Source organism: Melospiza georgiana, chromosome 7 (genome assembly GCF_028018845.1).
Source record: "Melospiza georgiana isolate bMelGeo1 chromosome 7, bMelGeo1.pri, whole genome shotgun sequence".
NCBI classification, from domain to species: domain Eukaryota; kingdom Metazoa; phylum Chordata; class Aves; order Passeriformes; family Passerellidae; genus Melospiza; species Melospiza georgiana.
Window position 1 is genome coordinate 15,653,830 of NC_080436.1, and position 25,124 is coordinate 15,678,953.

Sequence of the window (25,124 nt, forward strand, 5' to 3'; positions counted from 1 at the left end):
ATTTTCTCCTTCATTTGCAGTCAAAGAACATACTCTCACCACCACGAAATATGCAGCAGCAGCCAGGTTTTCCAAGGAATAGTGTTTCCTCATTGCTGTGCAGAGGAGAAAGGACTATTTCTGCTCAGAGCATCATCAGTCTTTTAGCCATCATCAGAAAAAGGGTCCCTCACAGATTAAACCCTCTGGGCCTGCAAAATCTCTGTTCTCTTCCCTCTTGTTGGCTGCAAGACTCACCAAGGTGCAGGAAGAAGAGACAAAAAGGACATTACCTTGTGATTTTTCCCGTGTCTGTACATCATCCAGTCCTCCCCATTGGTGCTGACCTCCAGCTTGTAGGTACGCACATAGTAGCCCTTCTGGGTTTCTCTTGAGATGGCACCCTGTGTGGCAATGGCTGTGAGCACAGTCAGGAATTGGAGGTCCACCTTGCCAGGGGGAAAAAGGGACAAGAAAGAGACTGGTGATCACCTGAGAGTCCAGAGTGGCTAATTAGTTCCTCTCTCTGTCTCTGAAAAATTAAAAGTGCAAATTCAGCCTGTCTCACTCTCTGTGGGTGCACAGTTCAACATCCACAACCCTTGCCAGGGCTGACTTCAGCAGGATAGAACCCTGGGACAAGAGTAGCTAAGGATCTTGATGTCTGTTTATATGGGACCATCACAAAGCCTTCTTCCTGCCTCAGACCAAGCAATAGGATCTGCACAGAAGCGCACATCCATTAAAGCAGGACAGAGACTGACTTTTTCCATGAAAATAAACGCATAATATCCAATTAGCAAGTGCTGCAGCTCTTGGTTTTGCCCTGCTGGTTTTTTTTCCTGTTTGTTTTACAACATGGGTTGAGAAAGGTCAGCAGAGCTGGCTTAGTAGCCCTGCCATGAATGAAGAATGAGACGTCTGCTAGAGGCAATGACATTCAGCACCTCCTGCTCGTAGTGCCCTTTAGCAAGCAGTGTCTCCTGGCGATGTGACACAGCCAGAAGCTGTGTGTGGACACACTGTGGCTCTAACCAGCTCCCAGGGAAAGCCTTTGCTCTGTCAGCCCCCCGCCTGACATCAGCCTGCTCACGCTCCCTGCATCGCTGATGAGATAAACATTATTCTAGTTGTTTTTCTATTCACCCCCTGGAGACTTTGGTCCTCAGGCCAGTGGTGGAGTCAGTGGCCCTTGTAAGTGGCAGGGGTCTCTCAGTCTCTGTCAGACTGATGGAAAGTCCATCAAGGTTTGGGCAGAAAGGAGGGGCTGGGAGAGAGACAGCGGATGGAGTCAGTCCTTGTGCAGGCAAGCTAATGGGAGAGCCAGCCTGCCGCATTTCACCAGGCACTGCAGCTCCCCTGCTGCTTGCTCCCCGTGAGCCAGAGGCAATAAAAAATTCAACAGCCCTTATGGTCACGGGTCAGTTTAGGAGCGTGACACTCCATTTGGTGGGGGAAGAGGCGAGGGGGCTGGAAAGGTACCTGGAGGTACTCTTTGTTGCTGTCTACATTGGGGGTCCAGCCGTTGTCATCACTGTTGAGCCGGCTCTGCTGAGGGGTCCATCGCCCATCCGAGTAGGTGGAGGAGGCACTGATCTGCATGTTGGAGATCCTGCCAGACTCCATCCCCAGAGGCACATTGCACTGAAAGTCTAGAGCAGACACACACATACACAAGAGATTGGTTTACACTCTCAGTACTTTATCCCCGAGTGAAAGGCAGCCCTGAACTAATCTCTCCAGCTAACCCTGAGCAAAGCTGCCTGTCTGGGAAGATGAACAGATCTGCACCATCTTGCAGGTTGTGTGTGTTCACAGATGGCACTGAAAAATTATAGATAGGGCAGCTTTGTGTTTGCATGGCCCTCTGAACACTAATACAGTCTGGATCTTTGTCCCTTTCTCCATCTTCTTCACCTTTGTTCAGTTTTGACACAATTATGTCCCTTGCCTCCCTCCATCTCCACCAAGATGTTCCAAGTACCCTTGCCACAAAGCTCCTATTTTGAAGGCTGTAGGTGAAATGTAAGCACTGACAAAGCAAGGAATACAGACAGACACATTAGGAGGGTGCTTACTGTTGCCAGCAGGAACATCAAGGATTGGAATGGGCATCTCTAAAGGTTTTGCGAGCATGTGAGAGCAGGGATGCAGGTGTGTTTGTGTCTGTGTCTATCTGCATGCACTGTATGTGGTATCAGGCCCATAGGGATTAACCAGACAAGATTATGAAAGACACTGCTATGCTTTTGTTTGGATCTCCTCACTTCTAAGGCTTTAGAAGTCAAAATTAGCTCATCTTTATGGCACAGCTCATCTATTTTATAGCAGCTGTCCTGTAAAAACAATACCAAAGAAAACAGTGATAGAAAATACTGCATGGGTCCAAGCATGCTTCTGCTGTAAACCAACAGGGCTCCACCAAACTGCCTGTGTTTTTTAATGTGGTCAAATCAGCCTTGGATGGAAATGATGGGCCAAGTTAGGATGTCAGTGCTATTACTAAACTTTCATTTTACACCACCATAAAGCGAAACAGGTCTGGCACTTTCACAAAGGCTCTGGTGCTTGATTTCTCAAGCTTTGTGTTCAATATTTTATTTACAAATCCAGATCAGAAAAGGGATTAAGGAACAGATCAACGGAGTGTGGCAATAGGTAATGGTGAAGAGCTCATGCTTATCTGTAACTCTCACAGCCTCAGCAGAACAATCCTTACTCAATCATAGAGTAAGAGATTGTAACCCTGCTGCCCTGGTGCTGCACAACCCCTACTCTACCCTGCTCTCTATCACAGGCTTTCAGCGGCAGTTCAGGGACTCCCTGTCTTTCTCTGGGACTGAGGGTTGTCCTGAAGGCTTCTTCTGTTGTATCAGAGGTTCACTGTGAACAGACGTCAAGAACAGTAGTTCTGAGACAAAAATATCATGGGAAAACAAATGGAATCTTTCCTTGCCTGCATTATCATAAAAAATCAAAATGCTCTTCATTCTCAAAACACACAACTTATTTCCTCACTCCATATCAATTTACCTCCCTTATTAAGGGTTATAAAGCAAAATTTGGCTTGAAATTCTTGGAGCTTTAAGCAATCTTTAATTAGACAGCCAAGAAATTCCAATTTGTGGTTTGGGACTGTGAATTTCTGGAAAACTAGAGAGAGAGAGAGAGAGCGCATATTTTTCCCCATGCTTTAATGAATCTGCTGCACCTGCTGGGCTGAAGTCTTTCCCTAAATCTTTTGGGCTCCGTACATACATGAAGGATGCTAACCCAAAAGGTATTAAGAAGACTTCACAAGCAAGTGAAAAGTCAAGAAAAGGTCAGAAAGTTAAATTCTTCCTTGAAATCTTACTTCTATCAAAATAGAGAAGAGACCTAAGTGAAACTGCTGTCTGCACTGCTGGTGGAGAGCCTGCTTTACTCTCACATATGCCAAATGAAAGATGGGAAACACAGGGGACACAACTAAGTCTTACACACACATTTCCAACTTACTTTCTGGGACTTCCTGGTGGATCAAGTAGTACTGAGCAGAGAAACCATCCTTGGCCACTGCCAGGTCCGTGTGGAAGGTGAGAGAGAGGACGCCGGTGGTCGAGCGGATGTCCGATGGCATATTAACGCCACAGTACCTGCCTATCAAGGGGCCAACTGCAAAAGAAAGAGCAGCAAAGGTAATGCCTGCTTTTCTGCTGGCCTCCTGGGTCACCAGCTCATTGCTGATCAGGATGAAAAAGATAGGCTTCAGAGATGGGCTATTTTTTATATCTATTGGCCTGGTGCCATGCAGTGCAGAAATATCCACTGCAGCAGGCATTGCTCTGCAATTGCTGGGAAATGCTCCAAAATGCTCTGTTTCTCGGTTTTGCTATAAGGTAGGGAAATCCTCCCATCATTGCATGAACCCACTGCCCTTCCCTGAGGGAGATCTGCTGGTGTTTGGAGTGTCCCATGGGGCTTTTCAGATCAGTGGTTACAACAGAGCAGTAGTTTGTGGTTTAATGAAGGCAGCCTTCAGCAGGCACACTGTCCCCAAGCTGGCCATGGTGTGCCCTAAAGGCAGGTTGCAGGCTGCAGCCATCTCTGAGGTTAGGCACCCTTGGTGTTCAGACATACTGCACAGTTTTGGAGCTTTGTGACACCAGGAAGGGCCAAGGAAAGCAGTGCAGCACCCCGTGGCTTACCCTGAGGGATGCCATCCCAGATGTCTAGCCAGTCATACTTGCAGTCTCCTTCCCCCGACTGCAGTGGGTCATGCTCGAGGTCAAAAAGCAGAAAGTGGAGGAGTATTTCTGTCTTTGGCTTGGCTATGATGGTGAAGATGCAGTCCAGGTTGTGTGGATACTTGTCAGGGAAACCTGGAGACTCAATAGTGCCGTTGGAGGCAGTGAAGTTTCTGGAGCAGTCCTCGGAGCCTGTAGCAGCAGGAAAAACCCAGAGCCTTAGCAACAACGAAGCTTAATGCCAACAACTTGGCACTGTGAAAACCCCATTCTGAGTTTAGGGTTGTGTATTCACTTCTGGAAATGTCCTGCAGCTCAAGAACTGTGGGAATTACTGCAAGAAGTGAGAAGGTGATTTTCAAAGCTTTCCACAGGTGGAAAGATAAGGTCCATGAGGTACTGTAGTGGACAACATGGTTCAAAATCCCTTAGCTTTGCAGACATAATCTGTAAACCACTGCTGATCCTCCTGAAAATTACCTCAAAACCAGGACTAGAAGAGTGATCCTATCCAAAGCCATTGCTGTGATTTGGCAGGCCAGCATCATGCCATGTCCCTCACACCCGGGGTGGTGGACAGGGAGGCCACACCAAGTTGGCCTGTCTTCCTCAGCTGGCACTTTCCACTGTAACCCACCCCCAAACTGACCTGGCAGACCTGTGTGCTGCTCCAGAGCCTGCAGAGAGGCTGGCTGGCACACAGGGAGCCTCCATCCACAGCAGTCATGACACAGCTGCTACTTGTAGCCATGCAGGCAAAGGTGCCACAGCGACCCCAGGCCTGGTGGAGGAGCCCCATTTGGGGAAGGAGCTGCCTGGGATAGGGCAGAGAGGAGTATTGGGATGTACTCATTTTGGAAAGGCTGTTCCCATGGGCCAGTCTCCTGCAAACTCCAGCCTTCCAGCACAGATATGTGTGCCTCAGTTTCCTCTTGGGAAAATCCGTAAGCACAAATATTTACACAGCGTGAGGGCCTGTGGGAGGGTGCCAATGTCTCCACTGTTTGCTGCAAACCCTTGGGAAGTGCACAGTTAGCCTGCAGCCCCCACTCCTGCCCCAAAGACCCACACAAGGGACAGGGGCCAGCTCCAGCATACGTCTCCACAACGTGGCCACATTAATAGTGGGGATAACAGAGGCCATGGCAGGGGGGTCTCTGCTGAGAGCAGGAACAGAGCCCTCTTTTTCACAGAATGAGCCATCCACACCAGAAATGCAAGTTATTTCTATCCTTAAGGAAGACCTTTGCGTGGTGGGGAGGACAGACAATGTTGCCTCTTATTTATTGCTGACCTCAGCACTGGCCTCGGCTGCAGCCGGGCCAGCTCGGTGCCCCCTCTCATACAGCCAAGGTGCCTCGGGCTGCTTGGGGAAGGGGGAATTTGTGTCATATTCATACCACGGTGACTTTGAAAGCCTTGCCAGGACAATAGGCAACAGAAATCTGCAGCCTGGAGCTATCAGAGGAGAAAGGGGGTGTCAGAGAGGCTGCTGGCCACTGCTGCAACCTGGCACTAGCATTCACAAAGGCCTCTGCTTCACTTTCACTGGGACACTCTCCTTCTCCTCTACAAACCCTCTTGCTCCAGCTCTCCCAGGCAGCACCAGTCTTCCCAGGACTAATGGCAGACTTGTTATTCAATTCAGCATTAACCTACAGAGTCAGGCCAGCAGCCTGCAGTAATAGCAGGATCTTGCACTGCATTATGCAGTGCCTGGCTGGAGAGCTACTCAGGAGAGGCTCTTAATTGACTACCTAATGAACCAGCCAGCTTTTCAGCTTTTCTGGTGTGAACCTGTGGGGTAAAATGCAGACACAAAAAAAAAAAAAAAAAAAAAAGCCAACACAAATCACAGCATAATGCCATGAGCAGGGATAGGGGTGTACTTCGTTCCAAACAACCAAACAACCTGAAAGACTAACAGATAAATAGTGAAAATAACACAAGCTCTGAGCTCACGGGAAAATGAAGGGCTAATCCCAGAGTCAGGGACTGTCCTCTAGCAACAGGCAAGACCACATTAGACAACAGTTTCCTCCCGTGGCGTTCTTATCACATTCGGCATCTTTGTCTACATTTTGGCTAATAGCAGCAAACACAATGATCAGCTTTTTATAAGGAAGCTGCAGATAATCAACGGGAGTCATGCTGACTTCTGCAGCACAGGCCAGCCTGAGAGGAGACAGCGCTGGAGAGCTCAGGCCGGCCCTGAGAAACTAACTCACAAAGGGAGCAGCAGGGAGGCTGGACCAGCCGGGGCGGGCAGCTCTTGTCAGCCCACAGACTGCTGGCTGATACCCATCAGGGCATTCAAAGACTGGTATGTGGTTGTTTGTATGCAGATTGCTTCCCTCTCACACTGTGATAAGGGAAATTTAGCACAAGGTGGGGAAAGAAATGCTCCATTGAAAAGAGTTGTTTTTTTAGGTCACCTTTAAGACAGAAGGAATCTGCAGCCACTGCTGCTTTTACTGATGTGGACAATGACGATCCGATGACCTTTAAAGCTGGTGACACCCTTGCTGGTTACCCTGACAGCTCAGATGGAAACTTGGCCCGTGCCTGCCTGCCTGCCAACAAAAGGCAGGGTTTGCTTGTACTGCAGGAGCGCTGCAGCCAGCACTGCCCACGGCCCTCTCTGGAGCCCTGGCAGGGTCTGGGGTCGGGCAGATGTGGGCTGGGAGTGCTCCCGGATCACGGGCTCACCCACACTCCTGTGCCAGAACCTGCCTTGCCAGGCTTGTTTTCGTGGGCTGTGGCTGTAAGAAAGTGTGGCTGTATCTGGAGAGGATGGCTGCCTGCAGGGGTGGGGGTGGCAAAATGAGCCAGCACCACTTCAGCTCCAGTCTCCATCCAATACCTGCTCTCCTCCAGATCAGCTCTTGATTCCTCTGCCTCCCAGTAACAACTTCTCCTGTCCTCACAGATTTGGTCCCTTACTGGCTCCCAGCCAGACCGACAGGGTTCCTGTCTGCCATCCCTTCCCACTGCATGGCCAGGCCACCTCAGCCAGCTGGATCAGCCCACAGTGCTTTGTGCTCTGAGTCAGGGCATGGATGGAGTGTGAGGTCAGGCACAACCCAGCAAGCCTGCTGGGCTCACAGGAGGTGTGAGCAGGGTGAGAGAGGCAGGGGGGCTGAGGTGGGTCTTCTCACCTGTATTCTTTGCCATCTTTATTGATGGCAACTGGCCTTAGCAAACCGCAATGTCTGGCTGAATCACTAAACTTTCAGGACTAATCTGCATCCTAACCATAAACTAACAGTGGTGGTGAGCTGGCTGCTCAGCATCTCAATGGCCAGTTATGCAGTCCAGGCAACCACCAGCAACAGCACTTTCCTCAGCCATCTGAACCTTCACACAAGTCCTGTCCTCATTGATTCACAATGAATTTAGGGAGTTTCATTCTCTTGCAGCAAAGTCTCAACATTCACATCTACCTCCAGCCAGGCTGTGGGCTGTCTGTGCAACTCTGCCTGCTGCACAGCTGGCCCAGGGTCCCTGGGCACTGCTGCCTGTGCTCCCCATCTTTTCTTTAGAGATGCTGGACCAGCTACCTTGTGCTCCTTTTTGGTTCTTCCCATGGCACAGACATCTTTTTTTTGGTGCTGGATGCAATGACTGAAAGCCACGTGTGTTGTCTTCTAACACATCACCAAAGGAATGTGGGCACATGGCAGGTGCCTGTGTGCCCACACAAAACACTCTCCTGATCCCTCAGCATGCAGGCACACCTCTCTCACATGCACACAGAGCAGAGGCTATTTTTTCAAGCCTTTCTTCCCAGGCACAAAATTCTGGCAAATATTTAGACAGAGAGACTACTAAAAGGGCTTTGAGCAGATTTTTCTTTCCTCTATAGTAATTTAAGTATTAAATAGAATTATGAACACTTTGTCTTATATCAGCCTGGAAGGATGCTGCCTCAGACTTTGACAGCATTGCTGACAGCAATCACTTGAAGACTAGAGCTCCCCAGTTACAAACCCCACATCCGTGGAGAGAAAACACAGCATCACTGATCAATCTTGAATCACAGCTCCACAGGAGGGGGAGCTCCATGCACTTCTAACAGAGGGACAATCCCCTTTTAGCCCTAACAAGCTCCACACATGCCAGAGAGTAAAGATATATGTTTCTAGTCCTTGAATATAAGAGAGTATTTAAGGAGGAACCCTGCTTTAATTGCACCCTGTGATCCAAAAATTCACTGTCATGTGCCACTAACATTACCTTCTTGGAAATGTGCTGCACAGACTTGCTTCACTTAAAAGAAAAAAGTCCTTTATCTCTGGAAAATATGCTAGAAATCACATTGAAAAGGTGGTCAAAGGCATCTCCAGACAAAGATAATTGTGTCAAACAGCTTGGGAGACAGGCACTGACTCAGACACTCACCTGTCTTGTAGATCTCATAGCGCAGAGAGAAGCCGGCACCTTGCCGTGCGTAGTCTGAAGTGAACTTGATATAGAGAGAGGGGCCAGAAGAGATGATGGTAGGAGGTGCAATGTTCCCACAGTGCTTGCCCAGCAGGTCTGCCGCCTCGCTGTCCCCATCGCGGATCTCGATGTAGTCGTACCTGCGGAGGCAGGTGAAATGGCAGGGAAACCATCTGTCAGGGACATGCTTCAGGATGCCAGGCACAAACAGAAACCACTCTCAGTATCTGCATATTTCACAGAACGTCTTCCAGACAGGTACCTGGGACTCTTATTCACAGCACACCACACCACAGACCCCAAAACACTTTTTCTCTTTTGTCTGACTACATTTAGGTCCTTTCCTCTGCTGTCATTCACGTCATTAATTTGTTGTACATACATCCGCTCACCTTCACAGCCAACATGCAAAATTTAGAACACGCATTACCTCCACTTCCACAAAACTCCTTTGACATGGGAGAAGCTCAGACACAACTCTCCTGAGGCTGCTCTCCTCCCTTGAGCTTTCTTCTGGAGTGCCATTGTGCTGTTTGGCAGAGCTTGCTTTATTCCAGTATCCATGTGGGATTTGGGCAAGTACGTACCAAGTGAGACTGTGAGTGTTCAATCCATGTGAGCAGGTAGCTCTTTTGTGCACTGATACCACATTGGTCCTTTAGGAAGCATGGCAAGTAAACTCACTTAGCGCTTGGACATTAATATTAATCCTCTTCTATTAAGTGCTAATGAAGATTTTCCATGGATAAGAAGTTTTGTGTAAGAGCTGGGTACCTATACTCATTATTGCTGATCCTGTACACCAACCTGCCTTTGCTAAACCCTACTTGAAGACGTTCCTACTGGCCTGGGTGTCTGACTGGTCTGGGGGAGGGATGCGTAGGGTTAGAAGAATTGCCTCCTGCTGCAGAGACAAAAGCTTGTTGCAAAGCTTGGCTGGAAGGTGAAACTGCCACAGATCCCTCCATATTTTCTAGGCCATGAGTAGGCAAGGTAGTAGTATCAGGCTCTGTGTGCTGTGAAGAAACAAACAGCTTTTACGTGTACATCTTGTTCTTCAGCTGCTTTCTAACACCCACGTTCTCTCCGCCCCTCTCCTGTGTGGCCAGCACGCTGCTATTTACAGAAACTGACCATCTCTCTAGGACTGTTTATTTGCTTTGTATCAACCTGTTTGAAAAACATACTACAGCTCTTCTTAAGGGGCCAGGGAGGAAAAAAGCATTTCCAGGCTGCCAGGAATCTGCCTTTCTTCTTTGTCACAAGATCTTCTGTTTGAGAATGGAGAGTTGAAAGGAGAAGTAGCTTGCTGGATACAGAATGATCCTCATGTGACTCACTCCCGTTCTGCAAAGCACATATCGGCGAGCAACAGCCTCAAAACAAACTTACAGGGACTTAGTGTGCTCCTCCACAAAGAAAGATGGCCCAGACAGCTTTGGTTTCACTCCTTTCAGGGATTAAATCAGGCTGAGAGCCAGAAGCAAAATGCCTGCAGATAAAATCCTGTCTACGCTGGACTGAGCACTCAACTAGCTGCAATTGCCCAGCCTTTAACTTCATTACAGACTCAATTGGCTTGGCCAAGGTGAAATCCAAGCGGTCTTGAGAAGTGGCACTGGAAGAGGAAGAGCATTTGGCTTAGCTGGTGTGTGGACACACAGCAATGCAAATGAAGATTGCTCCCCCTGCTCTCTCCTCAGCTCGGCCTAGCCCCTTATCGCCCCATGACCCCTTGTTACCCTGACACCAGTCAGCAGCACCCTGCGTGACCCCACTAATATCCATCATGTGGAGCTTCATCCTACCATCTCTCCAGGGAGGAGGAACATAGAAGGCAGTGTTAGTGCTTCTTTTAAGTAGAACTTTTTCCTCCTTGTTTGTCTATTTGTTTAAAGTAGTATTGAGCAAACAGCGGGGACATTTTGTTCTCTAAATAACTACTTGCTTTCAGCATGCTTGCAGCCCTTCCACATCTGAAGTGCACATCTGTGCTGCAGAACTACTGGCTACTAGTGAAATTTGAGTATGTGGCAAAAAATTAATTTGGCAAAAACGTGAATGTTGGCAAAACACAGTTAATGGAGTGGACTGTAGAAGCTGCCATTTTCATGCACAGGCAGAGGTTAGCTGCATCCCAGGGAACCACATCTGTTTGTGCCCTTGTGGGGTTGTACCTTGCCAACACAGTACATGGCTTCAGCTGCTTGACTGCAATGATCACAGCTTCTGCTGTGGCCAGCACAACAGATATCCTAGTGCTGTCCACATGGCTCCTCAAGCCACCCAGTTCTGTAGGAGCCTGGAATTTCAGAAGCAGGTTCTGGACCAAGAAATTTTTGCTTATTGAATGGGTGACAGACTTCCAGTAATACATACAATTAGGAAATATTGCAATCTGCTCATGGGCAATCTGCAAATGGAAAATTAAAAGAATGAATCAAGTAAGTAAATCATCAGGAAATATTTGCCTCTTTAAATTAAGCCCTATTTGGCTTCATTCAAGCATCTAACTTAGCTTTCTCACACTGGAGCTAATCCTGAATAAATCAAATGTTAAAAACAACTGAAAAAAGCCCTTTAAGAGAAGGTCAGGAAATAATTTTTTGCCAAATGTAAAATTAATAGAAATGTGTAAGAATTTTCTTCCCTAGTCAAAAAAATCTTGGCCCAAGTCCTCTGCTCTGCATGAGGCAAAACCTTTTCTTTGGGTCATATAAACAGAGTGTGAATTGGGGAAGTACTACACTTGGGAGAAAGCACCAGCCCAGATGAGCAGGAGCCCCTACTTCCTCTCCATCACAGCAATTAAGCTTTAGGCTTTCAAAATGAAACACTAAAGACAGCCAATCAAAACTGTTAAACTTCCAAACTTCAGCAAGAATGCCAGCTAATCCCCACCACAGATTGTTTTGGATCCATGAGCTTTAGGCATGTCCATGCCTTGGCCCTCCATCAAACAGATAAACTCCATTCTCCTCATTCTGGGTCAAGTTACAATCCAGTTTGGCCAAATCTTCGCTCCTGTTAAGCTTAAATATGGTTTCTAGACTTTCTTCTTCCCTTGTGAAAAACAAGAAGAAAAATTGGAAGAAAACCCAACCATGCTTTCTACTCTAACCATTTCATTTTCAGATAACTATGGCCTAGGGCACAGCTGAGTGGGACACATTTATGCTGCAGTGGTGTTCAAACTGTCTCATACAGTGCCCAGCAATTTGCATTTCACTCATATAACCAAATCTGTTGTTTCAGTCAACATGCACCAACATTCTTGTGGGCTGACCTCTCTGGCATTACCTCCACTGGGAAAGCTGCCACCTCCAGCACATTTCATGGCCACCTCTCCACACCTAGGCATTGCTCCAACGAGCCAGGCATAAACATGTGAGGGCAGGGTGCAACCTCTGTAACCCACGGTATAACGGATTGATTAACCAACTCTTCTTTTGCAGGGAAGGTGAGCACACTTGGCTGCTCCTCCAATGGCACAATGGCAAGATATTCTGAGCTGCCACTTGAGTGACAATGCCAGTGAGTTGGTTTGAAACCACCTCAAACTGCTTTTCACCAGGGACTTTTGAGGCTGGGAGGCAATGATGAAGTGCTTTTAACTGCCCAGACTATGGAGGCTGAGAAAAGGGAAACACAAGGCTTAGATGGTCTTCTTGAAGTTGTTTAACAGAATTAAATGAAAAATGTACAATGCTTACAAATATTGCTGCATTTTTATTACAGATTTTTTAGTAGAAAGTGCTTTGCTGATGTTAAGAGAGCTTTTATAAACTAATTGTAAAGCACTTCTACAGCCTGTATTATCCATGTTTGTTTGCTTGCTTTTTCCTCCAGTCAACCTCTCTGCTTCCCAGGCTTTCCTTTCTCTTTTTCCCATGTCACTTTGCTGCTGGCTTCCAAAATGAGGGGCAACAAAGGCAGCAAGCCCCAGCTGTAGCAATTATGAGAAGACCTCCAGCTTTTCAATCCTTTTCTGCTGCAAAATAGGCAATCTGCTCCCTGATCTTTGAGCTGTGCTCCATGATCCCCTAGGGCCAGGGCAGACCTCCCAGGTGCCCACTCAGGCACTGCTGAGCTCCAGAAATGCTCCATGTGGGGAGCAGCACCAGAAAGCCTGTGACATTCCTCTGGGTGCTCCTCTCCAGAGGGACACCCAGCACAAACAGTTTAGTGACCCATACTGCTGAACACAAAATCATCAACCCCACTGACCTTCATCCCCAGGTCCCAAGAGATGCTGAGTCCTTCCCCCTGAAACATGCTTCAAGGGCATTACAGGGACACCAGCTTAGCATAGGGAGAAACATAACAAATTATTCACATGTTCACAGCCATATCACCCGACCTCTGAATGCATAAACTTGTGCAAGCCTTGCTTCAAAGCTTAAGGAGGACTGGCCAAGCTCTGACCTAGCTGGCAGCTTTCTCTGTCTCTCTCCAGAGCTATGATTTGAAGTAGGTGAGGACTTGCACTCAGCAAAGCTCTGTTTCCAGTGCTTGCCAGGACTGGAGAGAGAGGCAAGGCTCTAACCTGAACCTCCCCAATGTTTAATTTGGAGCTATTATTTATAGGCGTTTCCATGGGGCTCATGACTGCAGCTAGCAAACAGTAATGATGGGATTCTCACGAGATCCTGGGAGGTGGGAAGGCAGAGAGGAGCCTTCTGCCCCAAGGTCACACAGGAAGTTTGCAGCAGGGCCAAGAATAGAAGCCAGTCTTGACTGGAGAGATTATATTCTATTGGAGAAATCTGGCCTAGATAGACAGGGAGACAAATAGGTACAGACTGCATGCCAACAACCCTAAATTTGGGAATGCCCAGGGCTGACTTGAGCCTTCAAGACCTCTGATCTGCTTGAACCATATGTCATTGTGTCTTGAATGCATTTGCTGAGGAGAGGAAGAGAAACTGCAATTCTAGTGAAATTCAGCAGGTGTTAATATTCTGCAGATAGCTGGGCAAGGCCTGTGCTTAGCCACAAAGGCAGCTAATAAATAGAATTGTTACCCCTTTGAAAAGGTGGTGGGAGGCTTATTTCTCAGAAATTCTTATAAAAAGCATGAGGCTTTTTGAACATTCTCTAAAAACAGACAGTTTCTTAGAAACTAAATAGCAGTAGTAGTATAGTGATAGTTAAGAAATGGTGAACCAGCATCTCTGTGCTTGTTGTGCAATCAAGAGGTGGCTAGAATTAATGTCCATTATGTGCTAGCTGGCTTAGTAGATTTTTCTGTGTCACCACTCATCTTCATGCTCTTTTGTACGCCACCTTCCAACCAAATCCTTATTTCATGGGTGGTTACATTGCGAAAGACAAAAAAAACTTCTCCGTGATGTTTACACAATCTTGAGCAACTGCAGGACATGCCCTTCAAAGGTTAAATTGTTCCAGAAGCTACTGAGGACTTCTAAATTATTTTTTTTTACAGCCATGATAGCAGAGGCAAGCGCCTCTGTTGTCTGATGAAACAAGAGCAATGGAGTTTGATCTTAGCTGCCAGCCCTTAATCAGAGTAATTAATTATAAATACAGCAGATTAATTGGATTCTCCTTTGACTTGAACTGGTTTTACACATGTGTAACTCATCATTTTAAGGGTAATCACTCCTAATTTATCCTGGTGTGAGAAGAGAATCAGTCCTCATAGACACAGGCTCTGATACGGATTTGTGCACAGAACTAAAAAGCCTGTACCACATCTAGGTTTAGCCAACGAAACGTCCTCTACTCTCAGTGGAAGCAGATTTCTCACATTCAGCTTGGATTGGGATTAATTGTTCTTCTGCACTGACAACAGAAGTACTTTAAATCACTCTTACTGACTAGACCTGGGCTTTGGGTGTCTGAGCAATGCAGAGATGAATCTGATCTCCGTCTGAACCTTTTGGGGCCATTTTTGCCTATGCTAAGTCAAAAGATGCTCACAGAGCTTGCCCTTGTTTTGCCCTTATGGAAATAACTGACTCTGGCAACAACAAAGAGAAATGGGCTATAATTGCTCTGAATCTGAAGGGATTTCACTGGATTTCAGTGACTAAAATGACAAAAATCCAAGCAGGGGGAGAGCTAGGCTGGTGTGGGGGGTGATGGCACAGGCAAAACTGCTTAGGATTTCTCAGAAGTTTGTTTTGAATTTGTTGTATCCAATTACGTCTTGTGTAATCACATTATTGTGGGGGTTTGTAATCATTCTACTGTGCTTTGGATTATTTTCTTATCTCCTCAAAAAATCTGACCAGAATTTCTGAGAAATGAAAAAAATCCAGTTGAAGGGAAAGAAAAAAAATTTAAAAAAGGAAAGAGGGAGAGAAAAAGAAAAATAGAGAAGGAGGGAAAATAACCCTATTCGATTGGAAAACTTCTTCAAAAATGCCTTGAAGACAAAAAATGGAAACTATGAAAAGGCTCTATTTTTTACCCTTTAGGTTGTTGTTTTCACCCCCTATAAGCACTATGGATGGGAAGAGCCTTTCAGCAGTTACTGCTAACTTATGCGGGGGGCCAGGGGGGAAGGCAGCCAAAACACTTGGTGCAAAGGGAGGAATAAACCCTAACTGCAAAGTGCTCCTGAGGCAAGCTCTGATTCAGGAGGGAATTTCAGCTCCTGGCATGCTGCTGCCCTCCCCTGAGACGGGAGAGCAAAGGCTCCCCGCGCTGTGCCGCTCATCCACGCCAGGCTGCTCCCGCAAACTGCGGAAAGGCGCCTGGGGGCGGAGAGCTGCTCTCCTCTGGGGCATCTCTGGAAAACCGACTGTTACATAAGAAAAGAGATGTGCTAATGTGCACTTAGGGGGTTTTCTGCAGGCTGTTGTTCAGGAGTTACACATGGCTGTTTAATTTTATTTCTGTCTCCAAAACCATCTCTATAAATTCCTCACTTTTCTATTTTTAGCTACAGGGGTCTTTTGTTGCAAGATGTCTTTGGTGTTCATTGGTGAGGGGAGAATCATGGTGAAATCAGGAATAAAATATATAAAGCATGCTCAGAATAAGCCTCCTTTCCATGGCATTCTGCCTTCTGTTGCTGCTCTAAGGGAACTGAAGCAACTCACAACCCTTTCATACCCCAAAACGCAGGACACTTGAGAAAATGCATTTGCACTTTTCTCCTTCTGCTACAATCCATCTGTGGAAAAAATTAGACTTTGGTTTCTATGTCATTTTACTGTCACCACTCACAGGCACTTGATCACTAACAGAAAGAAAAAAAATAAATATAATAAAAGATAACAACCACAAAAGGAAAATTTACTGCCAAAAAGCAGCAGAGCAGGCAGAATGCAAGGGTAAATGCTCACTTTGATCTCTTTGCAGTGGGGGTAGTGGGGGTACAGATTTCCCTTTTCTGATGGGATCCAGTGCCTGACAGCCCGAGCAATAGGTGGGGACTGTCCAATTAGGCCAGGCTGTCCAAGGTCTAGGGTGCTGATGAGGATTAGGGAACACTCACGGCCTGCTGTGCCAGCCCTAGTCCCAGAGGAGGGAGTAATGCCCCATCACACCTTGCTGGTGCAGTGTCATCATGGCCTTAGACACAACATGCAGTGAAAAGCAAAAGGAAAGAGTAAAAACTGGGATCAGATGAGGATCAGAACTTGGTAGCTGGACTTTCCACTATCACTCATTTGCACTGGCTTTTTTTCAGAACAAAAGTGAAATAAACACCTCGTTAAGCACCAATTGTATAAAGGAGGTTGTAAGAACAGAGCCCTGACCAGCCCACCCTCACCCTCCTGGCTGTCTACATCCCTCATTAATGATGGATGGTCACCCTGGACTGCCCCACCATAGCATGACTTTCTGACCCTGCATTTTCTCAGACACAGCCTGTTCACAGCCCAGATCCCGCCTTAGCTGCTGCACAAGTGAGTAAAGCTTTGCTGCCAAGACTGGCCTGCAGCCTCCACTATTTGGGCATTCCCACAATTCGGCTGTGCCAGCTTGTAGTAAGAGCTGTTTCTGAGGCAAACAGTGCACCAATCCTGCTTGATCCTTCCTTGCTTACTGCACAGCACAGCATCTCCTACTCCCTTCTCTCCTCACAATATGGGCATTGCAGCTCAATAGCCATCTGAACCAAACAGTGCCAAGTCTGAGCACATCAATGCCTGAATGAGGGCGAGTGCCGTGCCACACACGTGCCACACCTTGCTGTGCACTGGCAGCAGCAGTGGCCTCCCACACGGCTCTCTTTGACAGCAGTGACTATCTGGGGATGTGGGAGGAATTAGCTGCTGGCAGGGGCTGGTTGGTACCCCTAGGGTGAGATCAGCCCAGCCCAGGACAGCAGGTCAGAGAGGCAGCCACATCAAGATAGAAGAGGGAGACAGAGATGAGGGAATGGGATGCTGCGTGAGGCTGGTAGGTACCTTTTCTCATTAAGGTGCTCTGGGAGCAGGGGGATGGGGCTGTCCCTGTTTCTCCCACGAACAAGGACCCTGACACTGCTTTGTTCAGAAAGATTTTCTTTCAAGCAACCCTTGTGTCACCCTCCTGTTCAGCCGTGGCAGTGTGTCTGCTTTGTCCTGCCAGCTCAGCCATGGAGTGTTTACAAGCCTCCCTCACCCTTCCAGGCTCTGGTTCAGCTCCATTGACACTGAAGGCAACAGACTCCTCTCTTGGCGTGTGATGAATCAATTACTTCCTCTGACACTCTATTACTATAGCCCTTACATCTCCAGATTGCAGATGAAAAGACAGGCTGAGAAGGGGGACAGGGAAGGGGAGAGGTCTCCTGAGGTCTCCTTCAATTGAGTTGTTGGACATCTGAAGAAATCCCCATCTGCCGTATTTAAAGACAGAGAGATGTTTTGCTCTGGAATGGCAGAAAAATCAGAGGGTTTTCACAAAAGAAAACCTAAGAAATCAAATGGGTCAAAAAAAACTACAACAAGATGCAGTGAGCTTAGATCAATGGTGAGTCAGTCTCCTCTGGTGATGGAGATCCCAGACTGTATTCCCACCCACGATTAACAGCCAAATATTGGTATTACCAAAGAGGCTGTCATTACACCTTCCTTCTCAGTGCAAAATAACAATGTAAATGAAACCTCACACAACACTCACAGAAGAGGAAGGAAGCTGAGCACATGCCTCAAACTCTCGTGCTGCTGGTGGAGGGCGGGGGGGGGGGGGGCACTTCTCCTTGTTGGACATCCATCAACAATCCCAGCTCTGAGGTTTCCCTGGAGGTTTCTAACACGTGGAGCACTTCCCATGCAAACACCCTGCATGCAGCACGGCCTCAGCAGGAACGGGGCTGAGAACAGGCACTCTCCCATCACCAGTGGGTGAGTACTGCCTGTCTCAGGAAAGCACAACTCTGCCTCAAAAGATTCCTCACACAGTGTCTTCTGTACTGCTGCAAGAAGGTGGGGGCAGTCACATAACACGAGTAGCCGCCCTGCTAGTTTCCCTGCCATTTGTAACAGAATGAAGTCTTTGGCAGAGGATTTCTGCTGTCAGACCCCACTGCTTCATGCTCTGCTTCTAGGAATTCATTAAACAATAATATCTCCATGTCTGACCCAGTGTTACTTTAAAACTGCACCATACCACTGTACTGTGGTTGCTCACTAAGGCTTCATGTAGATCTCAAGAATTCCTTGGGATTAGCAGTGGGGTGGGGTGAGAAATCAACAGAAAATCCCTAGGTTATTCACTCTTTCTAATGACCTACTGATCTACTCACTAAGCCAGCATAAGGAAGGCTTTCTATGGTGTATTTGAACTAATATATCAAAGACAGTTGCTTAAAACGTCCTAGCTGTGATTAGTGGACCATGACTGCTATTAACTTATAAGGAATTCCAGGATCACCAGACTGTGGTTTGCAACATATTATTACCATGCCATTCAGTGGTGGTGTGCAGCTGCTTGATTTAAAGGAAACTGAGAACTTGCCTCAGACTAAAACCTAACCTCCCCCAATTCCTTCAAATATGTTCTATGCTGAGTTGTGGCCAAAAGCAACCACAAATTTCTTGTGTTTTTCAGTCTGCTCTTTGCAGTCTGTTCTTTTTATTTTGCATTCATATTTAATTGCAGAATTCACACCCAGCCAGAAAAGACTGAGAATAAAACTGGTCGTCTTCTGCTGCACTCTGACCTACTCCTGTGTGATGCTGCTGCTCAGCAGCCTTTGGAAGGGAGCGTGCTTTGCACTGCTGCTATCTAGACTGGGTTTTATGCCTGCAGATGCCCAGATCTTCTTTTCTTTATAACACAGGGAATTTTAAGTGATTCACCAAGGCAGGAAAAATAAATCAATAGCAGGAAAGGGGAAGAACCCAAATCTCACAACTCTCAGAACTGATATTTGCTGGGGAGTCTGCCAGTCCCTTGTTACAGCCTGACAACAGGGATTATATCCATTAAAAAGGCTGCAAGTAGCTAAATCAAACAGTTGCTCACTAAAAGGCTAAACTAGCTCCTATGTAAATCAAGGTAAAATCTCACATTTCCTTTACAGAGCTTTGCATCTAGTCCTTAACAAAAATATCAGTCTAGAACTCCCCCTTACATTCACTAAACCTTCAAACTCCTGCATCCAGACAACAAACCCATGATGTAGAAGAGCATTGCTAAGCCCTCTGTACCACACAAAAAAAGTGACCAAGACTCACAGTCCCACAGACATTTATTTAGGCTTCTGAGACCTGTTTGGGATGAGCCTCTGTGAAGGGTGTCACCTGGTGTCGCCTTGTGGGCTGGAGCACTGTTGCAAATATAGTCAAAGGCCTCAGGCTCTGCTGAAACAGCAGGAGCACCTCAACACTGTGGTTATCAGGCATTCCAGTGGGATTGCCCTGCTCCTATCCTTCTGCCTCTGCGCTGAGCAGGGTCTGCAAAGATGCAAAGGTTTCAGAGCTGGAGCTTTCTCAAAAAAGGCACATGTTTCTGACACTTTTAGCTGAATTCTGAACCCACTCAGGAGTCACCACAGCCAGCCCTGTGCTGGCTCCCTCTCCAGATGCTGTGAGGTCCTGTTCCTTCCCTTGCTGGACAGAGAGGCTGACTAAGAAGCGAGTACACTGCCACGACTACCAGTTCCTCCTCAACAGCAGGAAGGAGGGGGAGAGGTCTCTGTCTCTAATCCTATTGTTCCCAGTGTCACCAGCTGGCCCTCAATTTGTCATCATGCCAACAGGAAGCAAGGTGCAAAACAAGATTTGACTCCTATGCGCCGGATGTTAGTGAGCTGGCGGGTCATAGGAGACCCCATGAGAGTGTATTTGGGGTCACCACTTTCTGCAGAGCCTGGACCAGGCCTGTCCCTCCAGGAAAAGGCGCTGGGGCACAGAGGAGCACAGCCACAGAGAAAGCAGAGATGGGAAGCAGAGAAGAGGGATGTGAACAACCTTGAGCTGTTAACTCACATGGCTGGTCTCATCATCACAGCTAACCCATTCACTGATGTTCCATTCTGGAAAATGACCCGGGCTTGATGGGAATTATGAACCATACAGCGGATGCTGGATGGAGTTAAAAAACAGTAGAAGCCCATTTGAAGACAAGTTGAGCTGCAGTGTCATGTTACCCAGACTGAATAATTTCCTGTACGTTAGAAATGTTGCTTCTGGCTACCCATGCCACAGATGTATGAGCAAGCAAATGCCTTCCTTAACATCTCATCTTTGACTTCCCCTCACTGCAAAGTTAAAGCTCGACTCCCCCAGTACTTCAGGAGATGCAGTCACTTCCCCTTGCATCCCAGCAAAGAACCCCTCCAACCCCTGGCATTCTCTAGTGCTCCAAATGTACTTCTCTTTTCTAAGCATTTTGCTAATCACTAGATGAACTGCATTGTTTCTAAAATGTTTGCTAATAAGCTACTTATGCATACTTTTCAAAGCATTTACTAATTAGCTGTTCATGATTGCTGCCTTGTCTACTCTTAACCCTCACTGATGGAAGGATGGCTTCTCCCAATATTACACTCTTGTTTGAAGGAGATGGCAAGAGAGGCAGGCTGAAAGCGGCAGCCCCAGCTGCCTGCCTGGCTGTGGCTACTGGCTCTGGATGCAGCTCTGCCTGCCACATCAGCTCAAAGGAATTTGAGCCAGTGGCTCTGTGGCTCTCTAGGAAGAATGCAGAGCTGTTTTGTTCCAGTGCCCAGCTTTTTGGCTGCTCAGGACATGGCCATGCTGCCATAAGAGGCCTTCAGTGGCTGTCCAAGCTGCATGTGTCAGCCCAACATGCCCTTAGTGCTGTGGCATGTTGCTGCCGGTGTCCCCTGGCCAGCGGCGCTCTGTGACATGGGTGCTAGGAACGGTGCTGTCTCCCCAGCCAAACCTTGGCTCATTCTGGCCTTCAAGCTGGGAGCAGACGTGTCTCCTCCTGCCACGCCTGCCCTGTACCCTGCACACATCAGGATGATTCAACTCTCTTGGCACCATTAGGGCACTTAGGGAGTCACAGTGACCACTGCATAAATTTCCTCATGATAGTGGCCTCAATTCCTGTTTCTTGAAACTTTCTGGGCTTGACAGTGGGACCCAAAGTCAGGAGGAAGAGCCTGACTGCAGTTCAATTTCCAGTTTGCCATCTCCGGCCCATTTGGGAGTCCCAGCCCCTGTCTCCAGAACTTTAGCCAGCGTTTGGCATGTGCCACCAGAGGGGGCTGCGAGCCGCGGCTGCCGTCCCCCAACTCCTTCCCAGGCAGGGATCCACCGACTGCTACCCAGTTGCAGCATGCGCTGGAAATGGCCGCAGAAAAATCCACTGGCCGTGGTCTGACTACCAGTCGGGATTTTTTAAAACACTGTTCCTCTGGAGCAGATGTTATGACTCAGCTGGAAGGTCTTGTGCTGGCAGAGGAAGCACGAGCACGTCCACTGCATCCTGGAGGGAGCATCCACTGCAGCTTCTGCTGCGTGTGCATGGCCCAGCCCAACTCTCTGGTAGGGTCAGCTGAGTGTGGCTGGGGGTGGCAGAGAAAATAGCCAAACACAGGAGGGAGCTTTTGGTGCTCCAAGGAGAAGACCAGCAGTGGGAGGGTGGCACGAACAGAAAAGGTGGTTGGTCATAAACACAATGACTCATGCATAGCTGAGGTATTGGACTTGGACTTTCCAAGCAAGCAGAGCAGACAGAACAGCAGAATGGCAATTAAGGAGTGGACAGCTTAGCTACATGACTGATAAAGCTGTCCCTGTTGCCCATCTATTGCAAATGGTTCAGGTCGCTCCTGGGATCCCAAATAAACTCCAGCATGCACGAGAGTCCCCAGCAACCCCCATATCACACAGAAGCGGAAACATTTCACCACAGCAGCAGCCTGCTCTTTTCCACTGGATGCCACTTCCCTGTTCATTGAACAGATACCAGTGATGTGGGGTGCAGTACCTGAGCTCCAGCTGCACTCGCAGCACAGAGGGAAACAAACAGCCAGGCACCAGAATGATCATTTCTGAATAGCTCGGCAGATCTTTTATCAGAGCATCAAACTTCCCTTTTGGCTCTGGCATTACTGCTGTGGCCCCACAGCTGCAGGACAGCACAAACAATGGCCCTGGCCCCTACTCCGTGTCATAGCATGCCCACCCTCCCTGCCACAGGGATCCCTGCTGGTGCACAACAGCCACAACAGCAGGAGGAGGCCAATTTTCTTAACCTAGCACGCTCCTAAAGCAAGACACTTCCTCAGAGCACAGACACAGCACTCAGAGAGAGATGTTCTGGGGCTTCAATTACATCAAATTACTCCTTTCATGATGCAGGTGATAGAGTGCAGTTACTTAATGCAGCTGGACACAGCTGAAAAATAAAAGCCCAGGTGTGCCTCCAGAAAACAATAGCAACAGGCAGCACTGAGCAGCCACCTCTGTCTGCCACCTTGGGCATCCATCCCTGCCTGATGCTTCCACCCTCCAGGCTGCCAAAGCTGTTCTCTGAGGGCAGCTCTTGCTCTGGCATCCAGGCAGCACCACTTCCACAGGCCCCTTCCAGCCAGCTGCTGGCCGAGGGGAAATCACTGACCTTTCCTCAGAGGTCCCCAGGGTGTCAGGTACAGCACAAAACACAGGAGGAAGTGCCTCCTGTCCCAAAGGGAAATCCAGAGCAGATACAAGGAAGGCCAGAAGGGACACAGCAAAACTAAAGAGACTTCGGAGACATTTTTGTAGGCTTTCAAATGGGTTTTAGGAATGTAAATGTTATGCTTTATGAGGGAGAAACTTTAGCCTAATAAGGTAAAATGAAATGTTGAAAGAAGAGGCAACAGAGGAAGGGGTTATGGTGTTTACCTCTGGCAGCTGGAAGCACAGACTAGCCCCATTGTTGCTCCAATAGCTGCCAGGTGGCAACACCAGAGCAGGGGACCTTGTCTGCCCAGAGAGTGAGTGCCTCCATGGAGTCCATCTGCCTGGCACCTTGATGTGAATGTGCTCTATATTAATGATGAGATGTCAAAAGGAGGGCTCTGCCCTGAGACTGTGTCTTTGATGCTGATCTCCTGTTCCTGTTAAGGTTCACACCTGCAGCTGCAATCAGGTCCTTGCTTCTTAATAAAAAATCCTCTGACACTCAGATGAGATTTATCACTAGATGGTGACCTATTATTAATGTAATGTATTAATGCCCAAGCTTTACACAGTGTCCATATTTGCCTCCTCCTGGTTGGTCACTTAAAATAATCTCACTCCTATCCATTTCTTTCAGGCCATGTTTATCATGCACTGTTTAAATTGTTCTGTTACGCTTCCCATCAAGCACTGTCCATGAAGCTCTTTCAAACCCACTCCTCTTCAGTGCTGGCTTGAGAGAGCAGGCACCCTAAATCAGCTTGGCTCTCAGCTCACAGCTGTGGCCAGCAGAAGCTCAAGTACAAGTGGATAAATCCTATTTCCCTTTAAGAAAAGCTTCCTTGTGCACATACACGCAAAAAGGGAAATAGTGAGACCACACAGCAGCCACTCAGAAGATTGCCACAGTAAAGCAAAAAGCAGCAAAGGCATAACCAACACCCCCAAAACTGAGCAGCCCTGAGCACACTACTGAACACACCACCTGCAGCTTGGGACCATACAATGCTCCCTCACAGGCAGCAAAGCATGGCAAAAGTTGCACAAGATGATCAGAGCTAAAACTGGCACGTTCCTACAGGTGGAGGAAAAGCCTGGTGCCCATGGGGATTTCCAGCTCTCTAACCAACCTGTTTTTGCTTGCCTGAAGCCTTGAAGAGGCAGAAGCTGGAGTCCCTCTGGCCCAGTTTGATCCCTGCCCTGCATGCAACACTGTCCTGTTGCATATGGCACACTCTTCAGACGGCAAATATGGGCCTATACAGCTTTTATCACTGTGAATTTGGGGCAACTGCATTAGCTATGAGGAGGCTGTGCAGTTCAGCCTATGCAAGCAGCAATAAAATCTAATAGCATCTATCATTCTCACCTCCACTGCAAGGCCTTGTTGTGTTCATCTATGCCCACTTTAAGCCTTTCTGTACCTTCTCCCTTCTTTATACACAGGCCTGATCCTGCAAAGCACTACACACCTTGCACACACAGTGACTTCAGGGAGAGTTCATGGTGTTCAAAGCCTTATTAGCCCAGACTTTATCTGTAGGGGGTGACAAGATCCCCAATGACATCAATCAGCACACCTTCATTAGAGTTAGAGGAGCTATGCTGATTTATGATAGCTGAGGATCCAGCTCTGCACTTCATAACCTTCAGTACATCATCAAACCCATGCTGAATTCTTTGTTCTCCGCAGGACTGATTCTGCAGCCCCATAAATGCTTCCCCTGTTCCTTTGTCCTTTTTTACAAACAGAATTTCCCTCTCCATATGCAACCCCCTTTTAATCAACAGGACCAGTGTATTGAGCAGGACTGCTATGTCAGGCCTGTTTTAGGAGACCCCAAGCTCCTTCACACTCAGGCATCCCTGTAGCTGGCTGTGGATTCCAGATGAAACCCACAGGTTTCAATGTCTGCTGAGACCATGTTATTAACTCAGCCTTTTATGGCACCCTTTGATGCCTTTAATTATTCTTTACTAGTTGTTAATTGTTTTTCCCAGACATCTAGTTTCTGGGTCCTTTCTTAGAAGAAAAAGGAAATAAAAGGTAAAAAAAACCTCATCTCCCCAGTTTACCAAACATAGCAGCAGAAAAAGCACTATGGGAAGTCAGATGCTGCCCAAACAGCTCAGACCACCATGCCTCCAGCCTCGCATGGCCTAAATCTGGGTCTCCAGATGGCACTCTGCCATACCTCTGCCTAGTTACACAGCAGGAAATTGCTCTGCTCTCCCAGTATGGTTTAAAAGAGGAGTGAGGCTATTTCAATACAGAAAAAACAGTGGCCTTTTAACCTTTTAACCAGTTGGATCTTACTTTCAGGTGGTATCAGGCCAAGTTAAGAACTACAGGTTTATTGCAGAGTAGGCTCATCCTATGTGTCCAAAGCAGCATCTTACAACCTCACAGGCAACCCTTGCTCTGGAAAGGCAG

The 25,124-nt window shown here is 47.6% G+C and overlaps 1 protein-coding gene across 4 annotated transcripts in view; it reads right to left on the bottom strand.

The window, feature by feature from the left end:
- Positions 1-25,124, bottom strand: part of NRP2 (neuropilin 2) — an 88,597-nt gene that overhangs the window by 51,448 nt on the left and 12,025 nt on the right. For all 4 annotated transcript variants that reach the window (XM_058027654.1, XM_058027653.1, XM_058027656.1 and 1 more), the window contains exons 3-7: positions 8,607-8,788; positions 4,167-4,397; positions 3,478-3,633; positions 1,462-1,631; positions 273-428 (exon numbers count right to left, since the gene is read on the bottom strand). In XM_058027654.1, coding sequence (XP_057883637.1) covers positions 273-428; positions 1,462-1,631; positions 3,478-3,633; positions 4,167-4,397; positions 8,607-8,788 — 895 coding nt within the window. The remainder of the gene's footprint in view (positions 1-272; positions 429-1,461; positions 1,632-3,477; positions 3,634-4,166; positions 4,398-8,606; positions 8,789-25,124) is intronic.